We start from the raw sequence: 23,440 nt of genomic DNA on the forward strand, positions 1-23,440 counted from the left end.
CTTTAAAGAAGAAAGTCTAGAACTTAAAAAAATAAAGCCCGCGTTTCAGAGTTCCAGTGAGGACCTGTGGGCTCGGAGAGGCACCTTGCGGAGAGGCCAGCGGACACAGGGAGAAGCAGACTGGAGACACCAGGCATCTCATCTCCACAGAGGCGAGTCATCTTGGAAGTGTCAAACGGATGACCAAACGTCTCACAGTCAACACCTACCATGGCAAAGCCAGCAGGAGCTCATGGAAAACCAAGGCCCCAGAAGTCTCACGGACACTGAGTCAGGGTGATTTCCAGGTAAACACGCCCTGCCCACGGTTCCTCCTGGACTCCAGCAGTCCTGAGGAGATACCAGGTTATTTCATTTAAACTCCAAGCCACTACTTCCACCTGCCTTCACGCAGAAGCCAGTGTTCATTGTGCACTATGCCTGCATCTTCTCACACACACTTGCAGAGAGCAGTGGTGGAGGTCCGCCACCCCCACAGCAGGCACCCTACACTGCATGCCAGCCCCTCAGCTCTTAGCAGCCTGAGCTGTATGCAATCAGCAAAGTGAGTTACCAATCACTGGGAATGACACAGGCTTAATGTCAGAAATCACTTAGCTTAAATAAAATAACTCCATTTTGCTTTCTCCCACAAAGTAAAATTAAGTTTGTTTAGTCTTTTTTTATTTATTGCCATAGGACAGATTTAATTTCCAGGGAGTAAAAACCAAACTCATTCTGAAGTTAAAGCCCAAGTCACTCTGATTTTCCTCTAACTGTTGGGGCGCGGCAGCTGTGAGCACTGAACCAGGGTAGAGGGACATCACAGCGGGAGAGCTGGGGTTACTGGGCCCATGCAACTCCAAGAGGACCCCACCCCCTGCCTTTGCTCCAGGCTGGCCCAGGGCCTTCTGAGCCCCAGCACTTACCAGACACGTTGATGGAGGCCCCTGCATCAATGACCCCGCTGTTGGGCCGCACGCAGTACCTGCGAGGGGCCGTGGTCTTCACTTTGAAGCACACGTTCCGATCTGTCGGGTTGCCCAGCTTCAGGTTGGTGGTGACGACATCGGTGAAGGGCCCTGCAGAGTGAAACGTGGGCTGACTGCATGTCTGAGGGGGGAAGGTGCAGCATGTGGTGAGGCAAGGCTCAAGCGCCAGCATGAGCTCACCAACGTGGAGGGCTGGGGGCACCAAGGTATGGGTTCTAGCAGTCACTGCTTCCTGGGGCCCCCACATGGCGCCTCACCAGAGCACCTGCAATGGGGCACAGGAGAGACTGAGGCGCAGAAGCACCTGGCCCAAGCCTTCATGCCATCCACTGGTAGTCCCAACCCGCCAGCTCAGCGCTGATACCTGCCATGGCGGAGTGAAGATCAGCACGGGCTGCACCCAGAACGATCGCCCAGGGCCAGGTGTGCCAAGAGCATCAGGGCCAGCGAAGGCCAAGGGGCTGCTGCTCCCAGGCCAGCTGGGGGCTGCGAGAGAAGCCCCAGGCCCCGCTGGGCAGCCGCCAGCTGAGCTGCACTCCCTTCAAGCAGCCCAGGCCATTGGAAGACAAAAACCAAGCTCGGTACCCTCAGGATATTTTTCATTACTATTATTTATTCATTTCCGACTTCATTAGATTTTTTAATTTAAAAAGTAAAACATGCTTCTTAAAACAAACTAAACAATAAAAGATGCATAAAGAGCAAGTTAATAAGCTTTTCCCTTGTCCCCTGAGGTAGTTGATACTAATAATACGGAGAGCTCGCCACGTCATCTATGCATACACAAACAGCACAGACACACACACTGGGGCGGGGTTGGGAGTAGGAGGACAGAAACCAGACCCTGCACTGCACACTGCCTTTTGCAACCACCCAACCCCGAGCGAGGCGGTTGAACCACAAGGCCCTGCAGACCCTTTTCTACCCCTTTCAAATCCGCATATTTCCACATGCAAACCCGCCCCGCAGTGCTTCCTCCAGGGGAGCTCTTCACCCCCCTCACAAGGAAACAGAAGATGGGTATGGGGAAGGGGTGTCCTCCTGGCTCAAGAAGAAACAGCCCCTCAGCTTATCTGTCCCACTAAGCCTCTACAAAGGTAACCAAAGTTGTGTTCTGAGGCCAAGGACTGGGCCTTACCCGCCTCATCCGGGTCAGTCACCAAAAGGAAGCTACCTGTGGATTAGCCGGAGCAAAATTAAAACCCCTGGCAGCTTCCTAGAGGGACTCAGGGTGTGAGAATCAATTTGATACGGGTTTAATTTAAACGCAAATTAAGAAATCAATAATGAAGAAAAGGAAGAAAGGAAAAGGGACTCAATTTCAAAATCAAATAAACTACAGCCAGTTACGCCATAAGGCTTATTTATGAAAGACAAATTTGTTCCAAGGTGACTGATGTGCATATTAAGGGGACAATCTGAGCATAAAACAATGTTCACATGTCCAAGCTTACACCAGGTAAACACAGAAAACCGTACCCAGCTGAACCCAGCTGCAGAGAAATGCAGCAAGCATACACCATGCCCCTGCCAGAAATGACCACCCGCTTGGCCCCTCTGCTCCCAGCGACATGCGCTCAGCCCAGAGGAGAGGGCCAGCCTCTGGCTGCAGCGCCCCCGGTCCGCCCCACATCCTCTGGCCACCACCACCACCGGTTTTGGGCTCTGCGTGGCAGAGCTGTGACAGCTTGGGCGGTTCCCACCAGGTCCCTCTCGGGGCCTGGGTCATCCACCTGCCTGTGGGTACCACTTGTCTGGACACCTCAGGAAGGCACACCTGGATTCACTGAACAGCAGACAGCACTCCTGGCCACCATCTAGCAGTGAGTGATGCTAAAAGGGTTCTCATTCCCTGACTGAAAACCCAAGAACGAAATGCCTAGAGTTCCTCCACCTGCTTCTGGGGGGGGGCAGGAAGCTGGAAGGCTTCTGTGGGTACAGCTGGGAGACATCCTTGGTTTCTGATCTCAGCTGAACACTCATCTAAGAGGCCAGGAGGATGTGCAGCCATGCTGGAGAACCAGACTGCCAGGGTGCCATCCTTGCTGCAGTGTCTTGGCCCCGAGCAAGAAGCAGGACGTGGGCTGCAGACGCACGGTGTGGCAAGAGCGGCTCTCTGTGCCTCTGCCCTTCTCCAGCACAGGCAGTCTGACTCCTAACGAAGAAGCCAAGTCACTGAAGGAAGGATCGCTATAACAAGGGCAAGGTCAGGTCATCAGGAAAGCCGGCCACTGGAGTCAAAGGTAGCAGCAGAGAAAGCACGCATACTCCCAGCCCTCTGTCACATCAGCTCCAACAAAGGACGACCCCTTCTGGTCCCCCAGCCCCTCAAAAAGCCCAGCCCCAGCTTCAGGAGCCCCACAGTGCTGAGACAGAGAAGAGAGGGCCCAAAGATGTGGAACCCCTAGAGACCGTGACCTTCAAGCACAAGGTGGGCAGTGACACCACGCATGGGCCTCGAGGGTTTGTAGGTTGGAGCCTGAAGTTTCCCACTTCCACCAGACAGCAGAACCCTGACGCCCCTGACGCCGGGCACTCCCACAGGCCCTGAGCACCAGCACCCCGAGGCTGCCTGCCGTGGGGACGCAGCTAACAACACACGTCCAGTTCCCAGTCTTCCTCACATGCCGACTTCTGAAGTCGATGGGGTCTTATCATGGAATTGAATCCAATTTCCCCGTGAACACCAAGCTGGTTGTGGAAAACTCCCCCGGGGCCTTCGAGGGCACGGCCATCTCCACCGGCTTCTCCGTGTGAGAGACACCAGAGGCCGTCTTAATGATCAGAGACACACAGTTTTGCAGTGAGCAGGGTCAGATAAACAGCCCACACACACCCCAGGACTTTACACTTGGGGTCTTCTGGGCCAGCCACTTGTATAACTCCAGAGGGGAGCCATGCTAGCAAGGTGGCCAAATAGCACAGTCCCGCGGGGAGACTCTAATTGGGTGAGAACAGGCCAGCCTCTTCTCCCTACTCAGGGCAATTTGCTTAGAGAATTTTATCGAAAATAAATTCTATTCGGTTGAGTAATTACAGGAGATAAACCATGTTAGTGCCCTCCTTCCCCTCTGTATTAATGAATTAGAATACACAAAAACCTCAATAAAAATGATGCAAAGCCTTGTGAGCATCATTCAGATTTTTACTAGTCTCTCATTTCATAAAACTGCCATTTCCATGAAAGCATTATGCAAAAAATGGGATTTTACTATACCAACATGCACATGTATCACCAATGAATTTAAACACTGCTTATGAAGTACAGAGCCAGTTTTACAAATGAAAGCTACCTCAAAAGTCAGACCTTTTTTCTTTGGAGAGATGAGAAAAATGATTTGTGCCTCTAGATTTGCAACACATCCTTTAAATCATTTTTCTCTCTAATATTCCATTCCTTATTGCAGGTTATGGCTACATAAAACTAGAAAGTAAGCCTATGGGGTGTGCAGTAGGGGCTGGTGCAGAGGCCTAGCACACTGAGCCTCATCCTGCAATGCTGGCCTCCCATACGGGCGCTGGTTAGAGTCCTGGCAGCTCCACTTCCCATCCAGCTCCCTGCTTGTGGCCTGGGGAAGCAGTTGAGGACGACCCAAAGCCTTGGGACCCTCATCCACATGGGAGACCCGGAAGAAGCTCCTGGCTCCTGGCTTCGGGTGTGGAACAGCCAGAACACTCACTCACCAATGGTGGCAATGCACACGTACAGCCCCTTAGGAAGAGAGTGGGAGGAGCGTCTTACAGACCAGAACAGCCATCCGAGGCAGCGCTCATGCTCCTCAGCCTCTGCTTGGATGGGCTGAACACGCATGCACAACCACAGAGGCACACAACAACCGGGAACCAGCATGTGGTGATAAATTGCAGAACATCCAGGAAAGCCCCCAAAAGCCCAGGAGGATCCTTCAACGCGCACTGCTGAGCACATGCAGGCAAGGAGAAAGGCTGCAGAGTGTGGGCCTGCCACAACCAAACAAGCAGTCCTCTGTCCTGTAGTGCTAGAATCATCGGTTTGTATCCCAGCTTCTCCACTTCCGATCCAGCTCCCTGGTCGTGGCCTGGGAAAGCAGTCGAGGACGACCCAAAGCCTTGGGACCCTGCGACCACGTGGGAGACCGGGAAGAAGCTCCTGGTTCCCAGCTTTGGATCAGCTCAGCTCTGGCCGTTGTAGTAACCTGGGACTAAACTAGCAGATAGAAGACCTTCTCTTCTGTCTCTCTTTTTCTCTGTAAATCTGCCATAAAAACAAATACATCTTAAAAAAGAAAAAGAAAAGTGGTAGATTGTGTGGTACCAACCACACGGCTTTCTGGGAAAGGTAAACTAGGAGACAGCGAGAAGAGCAGAGGCCGCGGGAGCGGAGGGGAACCAGCAGGGGCCTGGCTGGGGTCTGTGTGCCTGGGAGGGGGGCTCTGCTTCATCCAGGAACAGCACGCGTCCCAGGTGCCGCCGTCACTGCGGCCAGGGGACCCCCGTGGCCAGTGGACACAGCATGGAGGCTGCGGACAGGCACAGATGGGGCAGAGGGGACCTCCTTGCTCACCTTTACTATAAACTTAAACCTGCTCCAAAAAGAATTTTCTAAAAAAATGTTTGATCATTTATATTAACTCATTTTTGGTAGCACCTCTCCCATGTCTGTCATTCAATTTTACTGATTTTTTCTTTTTTGAAAGGGGCGGGATGAGAGAGAGGCAGAGAGAGCTAGAGAGACGGAGACAGAGAAACAAGAGGCTCTATTCTACAGGAAGACGACCTGTCCTCCTTTCTGGAGTTCATGCCATCCTGCCATTACAAACACCTTTCCTCCGTAACTTCTCTCCTGGTATAGCTTCAGTACCTTTGAAATGCAAACTATGTATGCTACCAGCTTGATGTATGATCTATCAGGACCCAGCCTGTTCAATTTAAGCTCACCATTGCTCACTCTACAAAGATTTCTTTCACTGTGCATAAACAGAGCTGTATTATTTTATATGCCTGCAAACACACAATATCTCTTTTCACAACCCTCCAAAAAATAAGATTACCGTTTGGGAGGGTAATAATCGGTCTCCAGGCGTCTCCAACTTCTGATGGATTTTGTTAAGACAAAAAGACCATCAGGGTTTAATAGAACCAACTCCGTGTATGGGGAAAGTATATTCAAATTGGGGGGCATGGGCCTGTTACAGAAGGCATCCCACTGCCTTCTGCCCTCCCTAGCCCCTCTGCTGTGCAGTGGGCCCCACACCAGCTCCTCCCTTATTCATGTACACCTCCAGCTCCTAGAGATAAACACAAACATTTCTGGCCCACTTGCTCACTACTGACCATCAGAGCCTGCAAGAGGTGCAGGCTGGAGGAGATGCCAGTGTGCTAGACGGTGAGCCTACGGTGCCTGTTGTCCAAGACCTCGCACAAGGCGTGTGCTTTCTCCACAGGGCCCCTGGGGCGCACGCACCCAGACATCAGAACCGGTCACTTGCTGTCCAGCATAATGACCCTCCCATCTCCTGCGTACTCCTCTCCTTGCTGCTTCCCCACATTCTGGGATGGCAGGGAAGAGATCATGCCCAGCTTACCACCACATTCGCGCAGCCCGGAGCAGCCAGACATGCTCAAGAGGCTACACTGCATGTGTGACCCCGCCGTGTCTAAGGCAGACAGATGCCTGCCTACCAAAGCTTGATCTGAGGCCATCCCACATTTGTACTGTTCGCATACAGAAATAAGGCAATGAAAATGTCCACTGGCTTCTGAACAAGGTTTTCATCGTAACTATTTAATGACACAGTTTTTTTATTAATTACATTGCATTATGTGACACAGTTTTATAGGTACTGGGATTCCCTCCAACCCTCCCCAAACCCTCCCCCATGGTGGATTCCTCCACCTTGCTGCATTGCCACAGTTCAAGTTCAGTTGAGATTGTTTTTCAATGACACATTTTTTAAAAGTGTCCCCAGGGCTGTTGCTGTGACATCAACGTTAAGGCACACTCTACAGCGTTCAAGTCCTGGCTGCTCCACTTCAGATCCAGCTCGCTGCCAATGTGCCTGCGAAAGCGTGGGAAAGGACAGCCTAGGTGCTCGGACCCCTGTGCCCATGTGGGAGACCTGGAGGAAACTGTTGGACCTTCGGCCCAGCCCAACCCCAACTGTTGCTGCCCTCTGCGGGAAGAACCAGTGGATGGAAGAGCTCTCCTTCTCTCTCCATCTCTCTGTTAACTCTGCCTTTCAAATAGGTAAATAAAATCTCCATAAAATAAAAATGAAAAATTTGCCCCATCCAGAAATAAATGAAAGAGAAACATCATTGTGATGGATATTCAAAGAGGGTGAGCTCTTAAATAATCATGATTTCAAGAGTAAGGATGCTGGAGAAGCGTTTTTAAAAAGTTATTTTCTTGATTAAATTGATAGCTCCACATATTAAACAAATGCTTCAGAAACAGAAACAAAACTTTGAAAAAGATTTATTTATTTTTATTGCTAAGTCAGTTATACAGAGAGAAACAGAGACAGAGAGGAAGATCTTCCGTCCGATGATTCACTCCCCAAGTATGTGCAACGGCCGATGCTATGCCGATCTGAAGCCAGGATCCAGGAACTTCTTCCAGGTCTCCCACATGGGTGCAGAGTCCCAAGGTTTTGGGACGTCCTTGACTGCTTTCCCAGGCCACAAGCAGGGAGCTGGATGGGAAGTGGGGCTGCTGGGATTAGAACCGGTGCCCATATGGGATCCTGGTGCGTTCAAGGCAAGGACTTGAGCCACTAGGCCACACGGCCAGGCCCTCAATGTGTTTTCAACAGCAAACACTGCATTCCAGTATTTCAACAAAACGACTAGCTGCATAGCTTTTTTTTCAAGTCAGCACACAGATAACCGCAGTCATCCAGCTTTCCTGAAGAGCCACAGAACCAAGTGTCCTGAGTTAATTAAGCATCCTCCTTTCTCCCAGCCGAGGCCTCCAGCTGCTGAGAATGCTCACACCCACCACGTCAGCAGGGCTGCTGCCTTCATTCCCTCCTTCCCCAGCTCTTCAGGGCAAAGAAAACTAAAACTCAGTCTGCCAACACCTCCACGGGAGGGGGCAACTGGATCCCAAGGCAGCTTGCTGTGGCGCAAGAATGCAGCAGGTAAGATGGGGGGCACCGAGAGACCAGCACCCACAGCTTCAGAGATCTCCTACTCAGAATAAATGCGCTCAATTCTGCACGAGTGTGCAGAACAGCTGAAAAGAATAAGCCGGATGTGCACTTTAACAAGTGAGAGTGCCAACACAGGTGGCATGACACCCCATGACACTGCAGTGGGAAACAGCACAGAATGGAGAGGTTCACACTACACCCTCCAGGGAGCAAGGGTTCACGCCGCACCCTCCAGGGAGCAAGGCTTCACACCATATCCTCCCAGGGAACAATGACAACATAGGGTGAAGGACAGACAGGCCTTTCAGGTATGAGGGAATGCCACTTGACTGACTCAAGGCAGATTTCAAATGAGTCCAACCACCGAGACCCTTAGTTGCTGTTTACTCATGATGCTATCTGTATTTATTGGTGTCCGAAACCAACATAACGTTCCTTTGGAAGAGACCTCCCCTTGCCCAGAATCCCTTGGATATACAGTAATTCGCAACCCAGATTGGTTACTGAAAGGCAATAAGCCAACACTGATGGCAGTTCTTGTGCAGTTTACAAAAAACAAAGTTCTCCCTTATAACACACTGACATTAATAGTGTTCTCATGCATTCAAGACAAAGATCTACAGCTACAACTCTGACAAGAGCTGTTCCACCACTCTGCAGGGTAGAGGCCTCCAACCTTGTAAACATAAACACCTGGACTACTTTTAATAGTCCTTTTATTCTAAATAGAAAAAATAGGAGCAGGTGCTGTAGCACAGTAACTGAAGCCTCCACTTGGGACACGTGCTTCCCTCTCAGACTCCAGTTCTGGTGTTCCCACTTGAGGCCCAGCTTCCGGCTCACACCTGGGCAGCGCCAGTGCCTGGGTTCCTGGCACTCACGCGAGAGCTCTGGATGGGATTTTTGGCTCCAGCTCCGCCTAGTCCTGGCTGTTGGGGAGCAAAGCAATAAACCAAGTCTCCCCTCTGTGTCACTCTACTTTTCAAATAATAAAACAAATCCTTTTTTTAAAATGGCTGAAAGTATTGTACAAGACCAGAGCTTCATACATTCCAATTCTAACCAGCACTAAGACCGGTTACAGTACACGGTGGAAGACTCTTCACAGAACTTTAATCAGTTCTGAAAAGAACTGAAGATGATTTAATAAATCGAGACTTGTAATGTGCAATCTCTATCCCGTGGCTAACAAAACCTAGCAATTTTTCCCTCCTTAAAAGATTACCATTGCCATGACTATGGTCACCAACAAAAATATAGGCTGTATCACTTCTCTACATAAAAGTTCACTCACATAAGGCAGTAACAAAACACGCCTTCTTTTTCCACAGAGAACAGGATGAGTGAGGAGTGGCAATGCCCAGTAAGGTCTGCAGTGGTCAGGCTGCAGCTCCTTCTGAATCAAGTAGCTAACACAGTTCAAGGCAGGCCCGGGGTGTCAGCACCTGCAGCAATGGGTACCCCCCACAAGCACCCCATTCGCAGCCGCGAATATACATGACAAGCACAATTCTCACCCCAGATCAACAGCTGCCACTTGCCACCTGACACACAGGGCACAGAACGTGCAATGCATTCTGTACCTGTGTCCAGCGAGAAAACAGTGTGGTTGATCAGTTAGTAGGCAATCTGGTCTGGTTTGCTTTTCATTCAGAGTGGCTGTATCAGTGAGAAGAGATTATCAGCCAGGTCAGCAGCTTCTTAAACTGGACAAGAGGCCAGGGAAGAGGCCGAGAGTTAGGTGAGAAGCAACTTCAGTTTCTCCTTCCTCTGCCTTTGGAAATTATGCTCATCCTTCAAAGTTTGTTCAAGGGCCTTCTCTTTTGGAAAGGCTTGCCTAATTGCTCCAATTGGAAGAAAAGTATTCCTTCCTATAGCTCCTCCATCCACAGACTGACCTGAAAGGCGGCTGGCCTCCTGCACCCCAGGCCCTCACCTGCCAAGGCAGTCTGAGTCCCTCACCTCCACTGGACACTTCACCCATTCACCCAACTGCCACAGCCCGTCTCCCTCTTCCTCCACAACCAAGCAGCAGCAAGGTCTGTCCGCTCCACCTTCATGGATTCAGGATGTGAGCACTCTCTCCACTCTCCCTGGCCTAATGCAGTTGCTTGAATCCACAGCCTAGACTCCGAGTATGGCTTCCATGCACACCTCCACTCACCAACTTCTGTAGCCCACTCCCCACAAGGGCCACAAGCTTCTCCAAGCTTCTCATCTCACAATTAAATCCAAAGTCCTCCTCCTCACCTGCCACTTCCTTGGCTCATCTTCTCCCCAGTGTCAGTTACACCAGGTAGCACCAGAGCCTTGCACACGCCCTGCCATCCAAGAGCCTTGCACTTGCCCTTTCTGAAGTCTGGAATGTTCTCTCTCCAAGTAACTGCATGGTTCACACTCTTGGTTTACACAGGTCGCCTTCTCGGAGTGAGGCAATCTTTCCCAATCACCCTCTCCCCACCTGCATTTCTTTCCCACCTAGCCCCACCACTGCCTGGCACATATCACGTGCTGTCTTCTGGATTCAGCTCATGTTCCCCTTGTCCACGGCCACAGAGGTAGGATTTCTCGGCTTGTCCTCTCAGCCCCTAGAACAAGGCTGAGCACCTAGCGGGTGTTCAGTTAACAAGAGATAAACATGAGGGTCCAAGTTCCAGGTTGCTCTGACAAGGCCCACCTGGAGCACCTGCACCACCTCCTGGGGCCCACCTGGAGCGCACAAAGCCAGGATCTCTGGCCTAACACCTCTTTGAAGACATCAAACATGCAGCTGCACCTGACGACCAAGTCATGCGGGTTCATGTGGAGCACCAGGTGCAAAGAGAGGTGGGGGCGTGCTGGGGAGCCAGGACTGAGCTTGCGCGGAAGTACCCTTGGCCCTGGGGGGTGCAGGCAAGGCAGGTGGAGGTGGCAGAGTACCAGGCAGCCTGCTTCTGTGGGGCTCTGACATGGGCCTAAAAACAGTGGACACAACCTGTAAGATCTGGGGAGCCAGGAAGTGCTTTTTAGAGAAATCACATGATCACATTCTGACTTAGAAAAACATCTTTGAAACCGTACATAGTATAACTGAAAGGATTAAACAGGCAGGAAAAACCAGAGCCAGTGGAGGTACAGAGCTCCCCCCACCCTGAGGGGACACACCTACACTCAGAACAGAACATGGACAGAGGTACACAGAGTGTCTACGGACTCGCCTATTCCTTTACATGAAGGTCTGGGAACAGGACTTTTCAAAAATGCTTCTAGTGGAGAGGTAAAAACGGAGAACTTCCACTCACAATGTCTGCCAAGAGCCCAGCCACAAGGCAGTGCCTGACAGTGACCCCAGCTACCCTGCTGCGGGATGCAGGCATGGGTCTTAACCGGAGACTTGGCCATTAGGGCAGAAACCTGCTCTGACCCTGCTGGCTTAAATGGACTGACCTGGGGTGGGCACGTGGCCCAGTGGTTCAGGCGCTGTGCAGGACACCTCTCGCATCAGAAGGCTTGGCTGGAGTCCCAGCTCCAAGCCTCCTTCCAGCTTCCTGCTAGCACACACTCAGGGGGGGGGGGCAGGAGCTGATGGCTCAAACAGCTGGGCGATCCAGACGAGTCCCAGGATTCCGACGCTAGCCTGGCCCAGCCCCAGGTGGTACAGGTGTTGGGAGAGTGAACTAGTGGGTGAGAGATGTCTGTCTCTGCCCTTCAAACAATAAACAAAATTTCAAAAAATTCAAGCAAGAAATCAGAAGGGGCCTGACTGGATGTTACAGGTGTAGCAAAGGCACGAAGCAGTCAAGAGCTGAACACGGCTGGCTTCCCCAGCCGGTGCAACCAGAACCATAAAGCCACAGCAGGGGGACAAGAGGGCAGTGGTGAATGCCATCTGCAGAACGTTGAGGCTAAGGTGTTTCTATGACAACCAGACAGGCAGAGGACCTGGCAGTCCACAGACATCCACAGGCAGAGGGGAGTCTTGAGTCAGCCAGAACAGCAGGGGTTTTGTCTTTATGTGTGTGTGTGTGTGTGTATATATATATATATATACATACACACATTGATTTATATATATATATTGATTTGGAAGGCAGAATGAGAGAGAAGGAGAAACAGGAAGAGAACTCTTGCACCTGTTACTTTACTCCCCAAGTATCTGCAATGATTGGGGCAGGACCAGGCAGGCCAGGCAGGCCAGGAGAACTCCGTCTGTACCGTGCACAGGGTCTCAGGGGCCCAAGCACACGGGCCATCTTCTGCATCAGCAGGGAACTGAACGAGAAGTGGAGCAGCCTGGATTTGAACCAGCACTCATCTAATATGCTAGAATGGCAAGCATTTGGCTGAACCCACGATACAGCGCTGGACCCTGCTGCAGGATTACTAATGAGAACAGATGGGAAATGGTTTGCTGCAGACTGCCGGGGGCCACGACTGGAGAAGGCAGCATCTTGTAAGAGCGGTGACACAGTGGGTTATGCCCACATCCCAGGCTGCAGGGCCTGGTCAAACCCTCACCACCCCATCCTCTGACCCGGCTTCCTGCTCCTGTCCCGCCAAGGCTGCATATGATGGTTCAGGTCGTTGGTCTCCTGGCACCCATGTGGCAGCCCTGAGTGGAGTTCCTGGCTCCTGGCTTCAACCTGGTCTAGCCTCAGCTGTTGGGTGGGTGAATGGATGGAAGATCTCTCTCTGATTTATTTATTTCCAAGGCAGAGAGGGGGAATTAATCAGAAAATTCAAAAACAAATGCTACAGAGAGAAACCTGGCAAGATTAGGGTGGTTTCAGAGGAGCTGTGTGAACTGAGGACTGAAAGAAAAGAGAACATGTAAGACAGTGATCAAGAGGCCAGTGCTGAGCTTAGCACATGAAGCCAGGGCCTGCAGCTTGGGCGTCCCAAATGAGTGCCAGTCCAAGACCCTGCTAACACCCGTGGTCAAGCAGCGGGACACAGCCCAAGCACTCAGGCCCCTGTATCCAGGTGCAAGCTCAAGGTGGAGTTCTGGGCTCCTAGCTTTGGACTGGCCCAGCCCTGGGGTCATTTAGAGAGCGAATCAACTGATGGAAGACCTCTCTCTCTCTCTCTCCTTCCCCTCTCGGTTGTAACTCTGCCTTTCAAATAAAAACCAACAAATTTTTCGGACAGTTTCTAGCTATAAGCAGACAGTGTGCTTCGATTACCACAGGCTTCATCAGCGCTTAGAGCTGGGCTTAGAAGGAAAAAGAATCCACCTTGGTTCAAAGGGAAAGACAACAAAAGCTCTCACTCAAAAATAGTGACACTAAGACTGATCACTGACTGGTCTTCCAAGCAGGGCTGCAGGGACAGACAGGGCTCCCCAGCAAAAGTCCTGGGTGGGAGGTTCCCTTCAGAGCGAGCCATGGCTCCCCTCAACCCATCAGCACAGCAGAGACGCACAGGCTCCCAGAGAGGCCAGAGACGAGGCTGTGTGCCACACCAGCAGAAAGAGACTTCAGATACGCCTCCACCAGGACCATACATCGCTTTTTTCCTCCCATGAATGCCTCTATTCTGAAGGGCCCGATGAACACTGAGCGAGGTGCCCACACCCAGTATTCCAGCACCAGCGGAAAACAAGCACAAGGAAGGACTCGGTCCACCGGTCCATCCGGGAGCTTGGAGTGTGTGTCCCAGCCCCGGAGATGAACCACGCTGAGGACGAGACCCAGCACGCACACAGTACACAACGGCGCAGGCTGAGGCAACACAAGAAAAACTGGCTCCAAGCAGCTCCAGAAACACTCAAGAGGAGTTGGGACAAGTTGGGAGCATCTCAGCAGGCACGGCAGGGCCTGTGACTCCAGTGTTGGGGAGCCCCCCGGGGCCCCAACCTGCTCTACCATACAGACGGCAGGGAGTGCTGTGGGGACTCCAGCTCCAGCCTCCACCCTCACAGGCCTTGCTGGCTTAGGCCAAATTAAACTTCACAGGTCAGGTTCTCAAGCTAAGGCCCAGAAGGAACACAGAGAGGTGTTCCATTCAAGTTCCTCCTATTACAGAGAGGAAAGCAAAGCTGGCCTGAGAGCACCTCTTAGCTCTGGGGGCCTAAAACTGGGGGACCAAGTCCTAGGTCAGCGTCTCGCTTGTCCACAGTGGACACAATGATAACAACCTCCCAGGCAGGTCCCATTCATGCCTTCGCTCTTCCTACTCAGCTATAAATGTTGAATGATGCAACTAAAAAGCTAAATATAAAATAGCGCCCAATCAGCCCCGAAGCACATCACTCAGCAGGCGCAGGGTAGGGAGTAAGGCGACAGAGGAAGGCTCACATGACAGCATCAGCACAGCATCTTTTTTTTTTGAAAGAAAGATGTATTCATTTTGAAAGAGAGAGATCTCCCATCCACTGGCTCATTCCCAGATGGCTGCAACGGCCAATACTGGGCCTGGTCAGAGCCAGGAGACTCCTCGGGGTCTCCCAGGTGGGTGGTAGGGTCCAGGCACTCTGGTCATCTTCCACAGTCCCTTTCACGCCTCAAAGCCATTACCCCTTTAAGAGCAAAGCCCCAAGCAGAACCAAGCCAGCTGACGGAGAGTGTGGGGGGACACGTCCTGAACAGCAGCTGCCCTTTCCCTCCTGCCCCCAACACCTAGTGGCCAGGATGTCCTGCCCAGTGGCCCAGCCAGGCCAGGGCTGGCCCGCAGGAAGCCTGGGTCCCGTCTAGCCTACCTGTGGGCCTCCTCTTGCCCTCTCCCTTGCTCTCCTTGGGCAGCTTACTCAGAGAACTTCCCACACTCTCTCACTTTAAATGAAACCCCCTCTGGGGCTGAGCACAGTGGCCTAGCAGCTAAAGTCCTTGCCTTGAATGCACTGGGATCCCATATGGGCACCGGTTCTAATCCTGGCAGCCCCGCTTCCCATCCAGCTCCCTGCTTGTGGCCTGGGAGATCAGTCAAGGACGGCCCAAGGCTTTGGGACACTGCACCCGTATGCGAGACCTGGAAGAAGCTCCTGGCTCCTGGCTTCGGACTGGCACAGCTCCAGCCATTGCGGCCACTTGGGGAGTGAGCCAGTGGACGGAAGATCTTCCTCTCTGTCTCTCCTCTTCTCTCTATATATCTGACTTTCCAATAAAAATAAGTAAATCTTTAAAAAAAAAAAAAAGAAAGAAAGAAAGAAACCCCCTCTGCAGGACTTGGAATCTAAAGGATGAAAGAAAGTTGCAGGAGAGGATTTGCACAGCTTCACAGTTTTGTGCAATCAGCATCAGCTGTTCCCTGAGGCTAGCACCCCACCCCACTGCCCCGACTACTCCACCTAAAGGGGAACCTAGGGTGCCCTACGGCACCATGTAAGATTTCAACAGCTTCTGTTAGAACACCACAACAGGACCCAGCATGGTACCCTGGTGGCTAAAGTCCTCACCTATAGGTGCCAGGATCCCATATGGGTGCCAGTTCCACGTCCTGGCGGCCCCGCTTCCCAAGCTCCTGCCTGTGGCCTGGGAAAGCAATCAAAGATGGCCCAAAGCCTTGGGACCCTGCACCCGCGTGGAAGACCCAGAGGAAGTTCCTGGCTTCAGATCAGTTCAGTTCTGCCCACTGCGGCCACTTAGGGAGTAAACCAGTAGACAGAAGAGCCTTCTCTCTTTCTCTCTGAAAACCTGGCTTTCCAATAAAAAAAAATCTTCAAAAAAGCAAACACTAATATTAGAAAAAGCAAATCTCTGGTGCGGGTGTTGCGGCCGTGTGGGTTAACTGGCACCCAGGGCGCCCAGCATCACATGAGAACTCCGGCCAGGGTCCCTGGAGCTCCACTTCCAGTCCAGCATCCAGCTAACACGCCCTTGGAAGCCCAGATGGGGTTCTGGACTCCAGGCTGTGGCCGGTACCAGCCCTGGCAGAAGCAGCCAGAGTGCCTCTCTCTGTCTCTACCTTTCTCTCTTCTGTAACTGCCTTTCAAACAAATACATCCTACAAACACATATAACAAGACAAACAAAACAAATTTCTAGAGATATTTTCGCTAACTTTACAAATGACTATCCAGTGTGGTAACTGTGTCTGCCTTGAGAACAGAGCCCTGCTAACAGCTTGTTCTCAGAAAGCCAGCAGCAGATCCACCGGCGAGCCCCTGCCCCTGCAGGGGCCAAGGCAGCTCTGGCTCTGCCACATGGACGCTTCCAGGAAGGGACAGGAAGTGAAAGGAAATGAGCAAGCCAGCCTGGAAACCAGAACGCAACCCAGGTGCGGAAGGCTTTTACTGTATTTTGTTTCATTAAAGGCATTCAGTGGCAACCCTGTGATGACTAATGGAGCCAGGCACCCTGTCCATCTCTCTTGTCATCCTACCGGAAGCCAGGCTCAGGGTCACCCGCAGCAGGGCCAATTTCTCCATAAATGCGGACCGTACAGAGCAATCTGGAGAGGTAATTCTTACTGTAAAGATTCAAGCTTCAGGTTCAAGAAATCAAGCCAGGGGTAGCATATGGATGGTAACCAACATAATTTACTTCCCTGACCCCTCCCTAATTTCCAACTACTTACTGCTAATACGGCAAGGTCAAAAGGCCCAGGATTTTGCCTCCAGCGTATGATGGAAAGATGTTGCATAATTCTAATAAATAAAAGGCAGGGATAATGTTTCAGAGTTCAGCTCTTCAATAAGCACCAATTCAGACTCATTATTTTAATAAGGCCATGTGTCCACAAAAACGACCCCAGGTAGCCATGAGGGGCCATGCGAGCCACCAGGGCCCAAGCAGCCCATGGAAGGCAAGGCAGGACCTGACGTAGGGGAGAGGAAGTTACCTTCCCGTTCACCTCTCTTCCAGGAATGCCATTTCAGAACTACGCGACACCAGCAACCAAGACGGAAGCTTGCCTGGATGAGCAGGCTGGTTAATAATTCAACACCAAGCGTCATCTATTCAGGACGGGTTTGAAGCCGCACCATAAAGGCCTGCAGCGCACCGGCTGACATTTGGCTGTGCTGTAAAACAGCCTGCTCTCTGTGATCAGGAAATGTTAAGGGAATCAGGCTACACAGAAGCTAAGGAATTAATGGTGTACTTAGCATCTGAAAGATAATTACTGCATCGGAGGGAGGGTATGCGCAGGCATTCAATTTTTTTTTAACCTTCCCAAACAATTTGAAATTAAACGTCAACTTGAGAGGCTGAAGGAGGGATGCTAAGCCTGTTTTCCCACTGCAGGAGTGCCCCCCCCACCCCCCCCCCCCCCCCCCCCCCGCCAGCAGTGACCAAATTCTTGCTTTCTCTGAAACTAGTTCTCAACTACCCCGCGCCAGGAGGCCCAACAGCAGCACTTCCCCACCCCCACAGGAGGCCAATGGTTCGGCCTCAGGGCCAAGTCTGGGCACTGGGTCCACAATAGTTTCAACCTCGCACCAGTTAGATGGTGGGCAGACCACTCCTAGACGACTGAGTGACTGCGGGGGCATGCCAGCGTGTGGGCAAGGGCTAAGAGCCTTGGGCAACGACCAAAGACCCTCTAGAGTACTGTCTGCTGCAGATGGGACCTGAGTGACAGAGAAAAGGAGAGACGGTCAGTGCCTGGAGGGCGACAAGGGACACAGGAGGCCTGAGGACAGATGGAAAGCACAGGACACATGCGTGCCACGGGTTTCTGGAACCCCTTGCTGTGTGTAAGGGCATCCGCTGGTGCTGGCCACGCAGACTGTCATGAAAAGCAAGCACAGACCGAGCACTTTCTTCAGGGAGTCCCCAGCGTGAGTCAACAATAAGACCGTTACCTTCCAGCAAAGCCAACACAGTCACGGCACCTTGCGCTCCCTTCTGCTTTCCGGATATCAGTAAATTGAAGCACACAGATTCCCAATGTCTAGTAGATAATTCTGCACCTCACTTTAAGTCGAGTGTGGGCTGGTGCCATGGCACAGTAGCACCGGCAGCAGCTTTCCCACAGGGGTTTCGGGTCAAGTGCAGGCTGCTCCACTTCTAATCCAACTTCCTGCTGACAGCCCCAGAAAACAGCGCAGGGTGGCCCAGGTGCTTGGGCCCCTGCATCCACATGGGAGACCCAGAGGAGGCTCCTGGCTTCGGATCAGCATAGCTCTAACCATTGTGGTAATTTGAGGAGTGAACCAGCAGATAGAAGATCTCCTTCTCTCACCTCTGTAGCTTTGCCTTTCCAATAAAAGTAAATAATAATTAAAAAAAAAAAAGATGAATGCACATCTTAATTACTGCCTTCTTATTCAACGTTAGCTTAGAAGTTGGGTCCGGGCTGGCGCTGTGACAGACGTCCCACAGGAGTACAGACTTCAGTCCTGCCCCACTTCTGATCCAGTCCCCTGCTCATGCAGCCTTAGAGGCGGCACTGAAGTCTCGGGTGCTTGGGCCTCTGCCATCCACACGGAAGACCCAGACGGAGCTCGGGGCTCCTAGCTCAGGCCTGGCCCAACCCTGATGCTTGGGAGGTGAACCAGTCTCTGCTTGCCTCTGTCACTATGCCTTTCAAGTAAAAAAACATTAAAGTTGGATTCATCTGAGTGAAACCCAAGAAATCACAAACTATGACCCTGAGTAGTTACAGGGCAGCTCTCCTCTGCGCAGTGCCAGGGCCTCAAGGCTTCAGTCTGGTCTTCCAGTGTTCACATTCAGCTTGGAACAAACCAAATGCCTCCTGCGTGGCTCATACAAGCCACGCTCCTCCAAGTCAGCCAACAGGCTCCACGTGCTGACCCCGCCCCTCTCTTGGACACTTTCCTGGCAAAAGGATCCAGGAACTTTGGTCAGCATCCTGTGAGCCAGCCTTCGGCCACTGTGCTCACCTCTCTCTGCCACGCCTTTCGGGTAGAACAGTGGTACTGTATTCTGTACAGCACTGTGCGTCCGGCGATCCACACAGTACTCTGCATAGTACTGAACAACTACACATCTCCATATAGTACTAGGTACTGGTACCCCGCACTGTGCCCACAACTGCTAATTGCTGTTGAGAAGCGCACACGTACAAAGCACTCCTTCGAAATATCACTCTTTCGAAAAAACACGGGAGGCAGAACAGACCGAGCGCCATCCCTATAACCACAGAGTAACACTGGACGTTGGGCAGTGGAATGGCCGGCTCCAAGTTCTGCATCTTTAAAGGAAAACTGGGACAAAACTTGAACTTTCTCCATCGGGGCCCTTCCCCATGCCATCACACAGAGGACCGAACAGCAGGGGTTGGGGCTAAGGGAGTTACGCCACCCGGGGCCCTGGCAGCATCCCGCAGAATCCTCAGAAGACCTGGCTGCTGTCTCGCCGCCAGCCCTGTCTCCCACTCGCCCTGTCACCCCAACAGATGTCCTCCTGCCACTGCCTTCAGAGTGGCCGTGCACCCCAGAAGCGGGGCCCCTCAGCCCTGGTGCCTCTAAGCACAAAATCCTCTAGGCGGAACGCTCCCCACCCATGTCCTCTTTTAGCCTGCTTCCATCCGACATTTATAACTCGGCTCAAATGACACTCTTTCAGGAGCAAGCCTGCCCAGGGCACCGGTGCTTGTGGATCGCCTTACGCCACCCCACTGTCCCGGCTGGCTTCCCTGTCTGCCCACCTCCTCAAGAGGAAGATAAGAGAGAACGGGGAAGTCCCACTGTCACCTCACACCTGAGCCAGGCCTCGGGCAATGTCTGTGGGCCAGTCAGGTGGATATGCCAGCTCACAGGAGTAGCCACGCTAGAGATCCTGGAGAGACTGGGACAAGTCCAGTGAAAACCAGCACTCAGCACGGTCGCTTCAGTTATCTGGCCTCCTCCGTAACAGGCCCAGTCACTCACATCTCCACACTTCCAGAAAGCTCCGTGGTAAGGGGAAGATCTTATCCAGTCAAACACATGGGACCCACTTCCCCTCCCTGGCCTACCTTGAGCATGCTCAGCATACTCCATGTATATATAAACTTACACAAAACCACCTTTCACAGAGCTTTCGATCCAGTGTTGGGCGCTCGTGCACTCTCTCTCTCTCTCTCTCTCTCTCTCTCTCTCTCTCTCTCACACACACACCATCCAGAAAGCTCTGTCAACTCCACATCCGGCCACACTGGTCACTTTGCTCCCGCCTATTTCTGGCTGACCGGGAGCTGCAGCTCACTGCCTCTCACCTTCTGCCGAACCGTCCTGCAGAGCCCGGCACGGCTCCACCATCCAAGCAGACACACCACAGCGAGGCACCCCAGGCCAAGGGCCGCCACACTGCCACCAACAAAGGCCACAGCGGTCCACCGGGGCTTTCTGACGGCCTTTTCCCCCCACTGTAACCAGCAAGCCTTGGCAAGGCTTCTACTTGGGGGTCATTTCACACTGTCTGCCCCTGGACAGTGCTGGGTCCGCAGGTGCGGATGAGACGCCCAGGACATGCTGGGCGCTAAACCACCGGCGAACAAGTCGCTGTCCGCAGGGCGCTTCCCTTCCAACGGTGCCAGGTGTGGAAGAAGGCCGAGAGGTGTCCACCGTGGCATGGACATCAGGCTGCTGGGGCTTCCAAGCCACCGAGAAGACCCCAGCCTCGGCCTGCGGCAATGGGCCCCAACGAGGAGCGCCTCGAAGGCGAGGCTGGTAGGGGTGGGCGCTGGACGCCCGTACGGGGGCCGCTTGCTGTCCAGGCGGCTCCGGACAGTCCTGGGGCGCAGCCAGGGTCGCCTCCACCTGCCGTCCCCCACTCGGGCCACGGGGCCCGCCAGACGGTGGCCTCCGGGGCTTACCTCGGAATTTGAGCTCGTGCTGCGGCTCGAGGCTCAAGACCTGCTCTACCTTCGCCATGTTCGTCGGCGGGCACCCTTGGCCAGCAGCCCCCGGAGGACAGGTCACCGGCGCCGCAGCGCCCAGGCCGCGCCCCCCCGCGGAGGGCACAGGCGGGCGAGGCGGGCGAGGCGGGCAGGCGGGCAGGCGGGCCGGGCCGGGCCGGGGGCGGGGGCGCAGGGCCGGGCGGGGGGCGGGGAGCGGCCTGCGCGGGGCTGGCGCCGGGGCGGAGGGCGAGGGCGAGGCCGCGGTGCCCGGCGAGCTCCCGGCACGCACGCACGCACGCACGCCGCGACGCACGCACGCACGCACGCAGCCGGCAGGCTGGCTGGCTGGCTCCGGCCGCGGGAAGCTGCGCCCTGCGCCGGCTCCGGGGGCGGGGAAACAGGCTGCGCGCGCCGAGGCCCTCGGGATCCAGTGCGCAGGCGCGCGGGGCCTGGTGTGGGGCGGGGCTTCCGCGCGGCGGGGGCGGGGCTTGGGCTCCCTGAAGGGACCTGGGTGCTCGCTGGGGTCGTAAGGGTGAGGAGGCATCTCAGCGTCCACGTTGGCAGTGCCAGGCTCTGACTGATGAGAGGTACTGAGTATTCTGAAGAGCCCACTGGTGGCGAGTCCTCCACAGTCACTGGGAGCCTAAGAAACTGCCAGTTACTCCGTGGGGTGCGTTCAGGAATGGCGGCAGGACCGAAACTGGTCCTTGTAAACTCTACCTCGTTACCTACAGAGAAATTTAGTCCTCTCAGAAGACGAGCCAGTCCTCAGCCTCTACCTGGAACCCACAAAGAGAACCCTCAGAGGGAGAACCACGCGAGCTGTGTGATGAACCTCTGCTGGGGGCCCTAAAGCACCTGCTGCCCCAGCAGTGGACACGGACCCTCGCGGCTGCTGCCCCAGCGGTGGACACCGACCTTCACGCCTGCTGCCCCAGCAGTGGACACCGACCCTCACGCCTGCTGCCCCAGCGGTGGACACCGACCCTCACGCCTGCTGCCCCAGCAGTGGACATGGCCCCTCACGCCTGCTGCCCCAGCAGTGGACACCGACCCTGCGTGCCTGACCCAACCGTGGCCAGCAGACCTCACACCTGTGTGCCTGCCCCAGCAGTGGACACTGGACCTCACACCTGGCCCATAGCTTGCCACCCACCTTATGACGCTCTCATAATTATAGACTGAGATAAGCCAGGTGGTGATCAGCAACCGTTGACTCTGCTTGCCAGTTGAATGGATGTTTTTCATACTCTGTTCCCACTGTTGTGTGTACTTAATGTTTCCTAATAAAAAGGTGTTTTTTAAACAAATGGTCTTTGTCTTTTATTGGAACTTTCAGTTGGTTTACACTTTTTGTGTTGAATGATGTATCTGAATTTATTTCCAGCATATTGTTTTTGTTTCCAATCTTTTCCGTATTATCCTGTGAGACACCATTTCGTTGTCCTCAATTGCCCATACTGCTTGGTTGTTTCTAGACTTAGCTGTCCTGGTTCTGGGCTCTGGGCTCCGTCCTTCCTCCATCTCCATTTCCAGCTGGGACCCCACTCCTGCACCCACAGGACATCCTTTGTGCTGTAGTTCCGTGGCTTCTGGAAGACACTGGTTTGCTCGCTGGGTTTGCAGTTCTGGGTCGGGAGGCCACCCACTGCTTTACAGCTCCTATTGTCAGACTGCAGAGTCAGCTGATGATCTTACTGCAAGGCGACCTCTTTCCCTTCCGTCCTGGCCTTCTCAAGGTTGCATACCTTTTTATTCAGCCTGCCTTGAGTTCTTTGGACTTTCTGAATCTGTTCATGGTTGCTTTTCATCGTCCTGAAGAATTCTCAATGTCTTTTTAAAATTTAACTTCCCTTTTTTAAATCGTGGTAACATAAAGCTGTGCACCTGAGGTTTCCAGGTGTGCAGCTCTGTGGTACCACGTGCATTCACTGCCGTGCGACCTGCTCCTCCTCCAGCCATTCCGTTCTTGGGCTCTGTGAGTTCGACTCCTTAAGTAACTCACCGACGTGGACTCACACTGCAGTTCTCCTTGTGGGATTGATTTGTGTTACATAACGTCCTTAAGGGTTTGCCCATTTTGTAACATATGTGAACACAATGGTTTTAAACATTGCTGCAACCCTGTTTTCTTATTCTGTATGGAGTTTTAATTTGTAGCTTATTTAACTTGTATTTTTCAAACCATGTAGGTGGTTTTCCAACAGTGGTTCATGAAACCAATTTAGTAACTTGTTACCAGCCTTGAGAGAAAAAAATAGAAAAGTCAGAGTACATTATATTTCATAAAAGTTTGGTTTTAGGGGCCAGTACAGTGGTTTAGTGGCCTAATCCTCTAACTTTAGGGTCAGCGTCCCATGTAGGCACTGGTTCAAGTCCTGGCTATGCCATTTCCAATTCAACTCCCTGCTAAGGGCCTGGGAAAGCAGTAGAGAATGGCTCGAATCCTTGGGAGGGGAGACCTGGAAGAAGCTCTTGGCTCCCAAGTTCAGACTGGCTCAGCTCTGGCTGTTGTAGCTATTTGGGGAATGAACCAGTGGATGGATGCTCGCTCGCTCTCTAAGGTAAAAATAAATCTTTTTTTTAAAAAAAAAAAAAGCAGAAAAAAGTTTTGCTTCAGTTGTATTTGTTAAC

The 23,440-nt window shown here is 52.9% G+C and overlaps 1 protein-coding gene across 1 annotated transcript in view; it reads right to left on the minus strand.

The window, feature by feature from the left end:
• The window catches only part of VAPB (VAMP associated protein B and C), a 39,632-nt gene extending 18,692 nt beyond the window's left edge, over positions 1-20,940 (minus strand). The window contains exons 1-2 of the mRNA XM_058679475.1: positions 20,783-20,940; positions 909-1,061 (exon numbers count right to left, since the gene is read on the minus strand). Of these exons, the coding sequence (XP_058535458.1) occupies positions 909-1,061; positions 20,783-20,840 (211 nt within the window). The 5' untranslated portion in view covers positions 20,841-20,940. The remainder of the gene's footprint in view (positions 1-908; positions 1,062-20,782) is intronic.
• Between the last annotated feature and the right edge of the window lie 2,500 nt (positions 20,941-23,440).

This window comes from Ochotona princeps, chromosome 22 (genome assembly GCF_030435755.1).
Source record: "Ochotona princeps isolate mOchPri1 chromosome 22, mOchPri1.hap1, whole genome shotgun sequence".
NCBI classification, from domain to species: Eukaryota; Metazoa; Chordata; class Mammalia; order Lagomorpha; family Ochotonidae; genus Ochotona; species Ochotona princeps.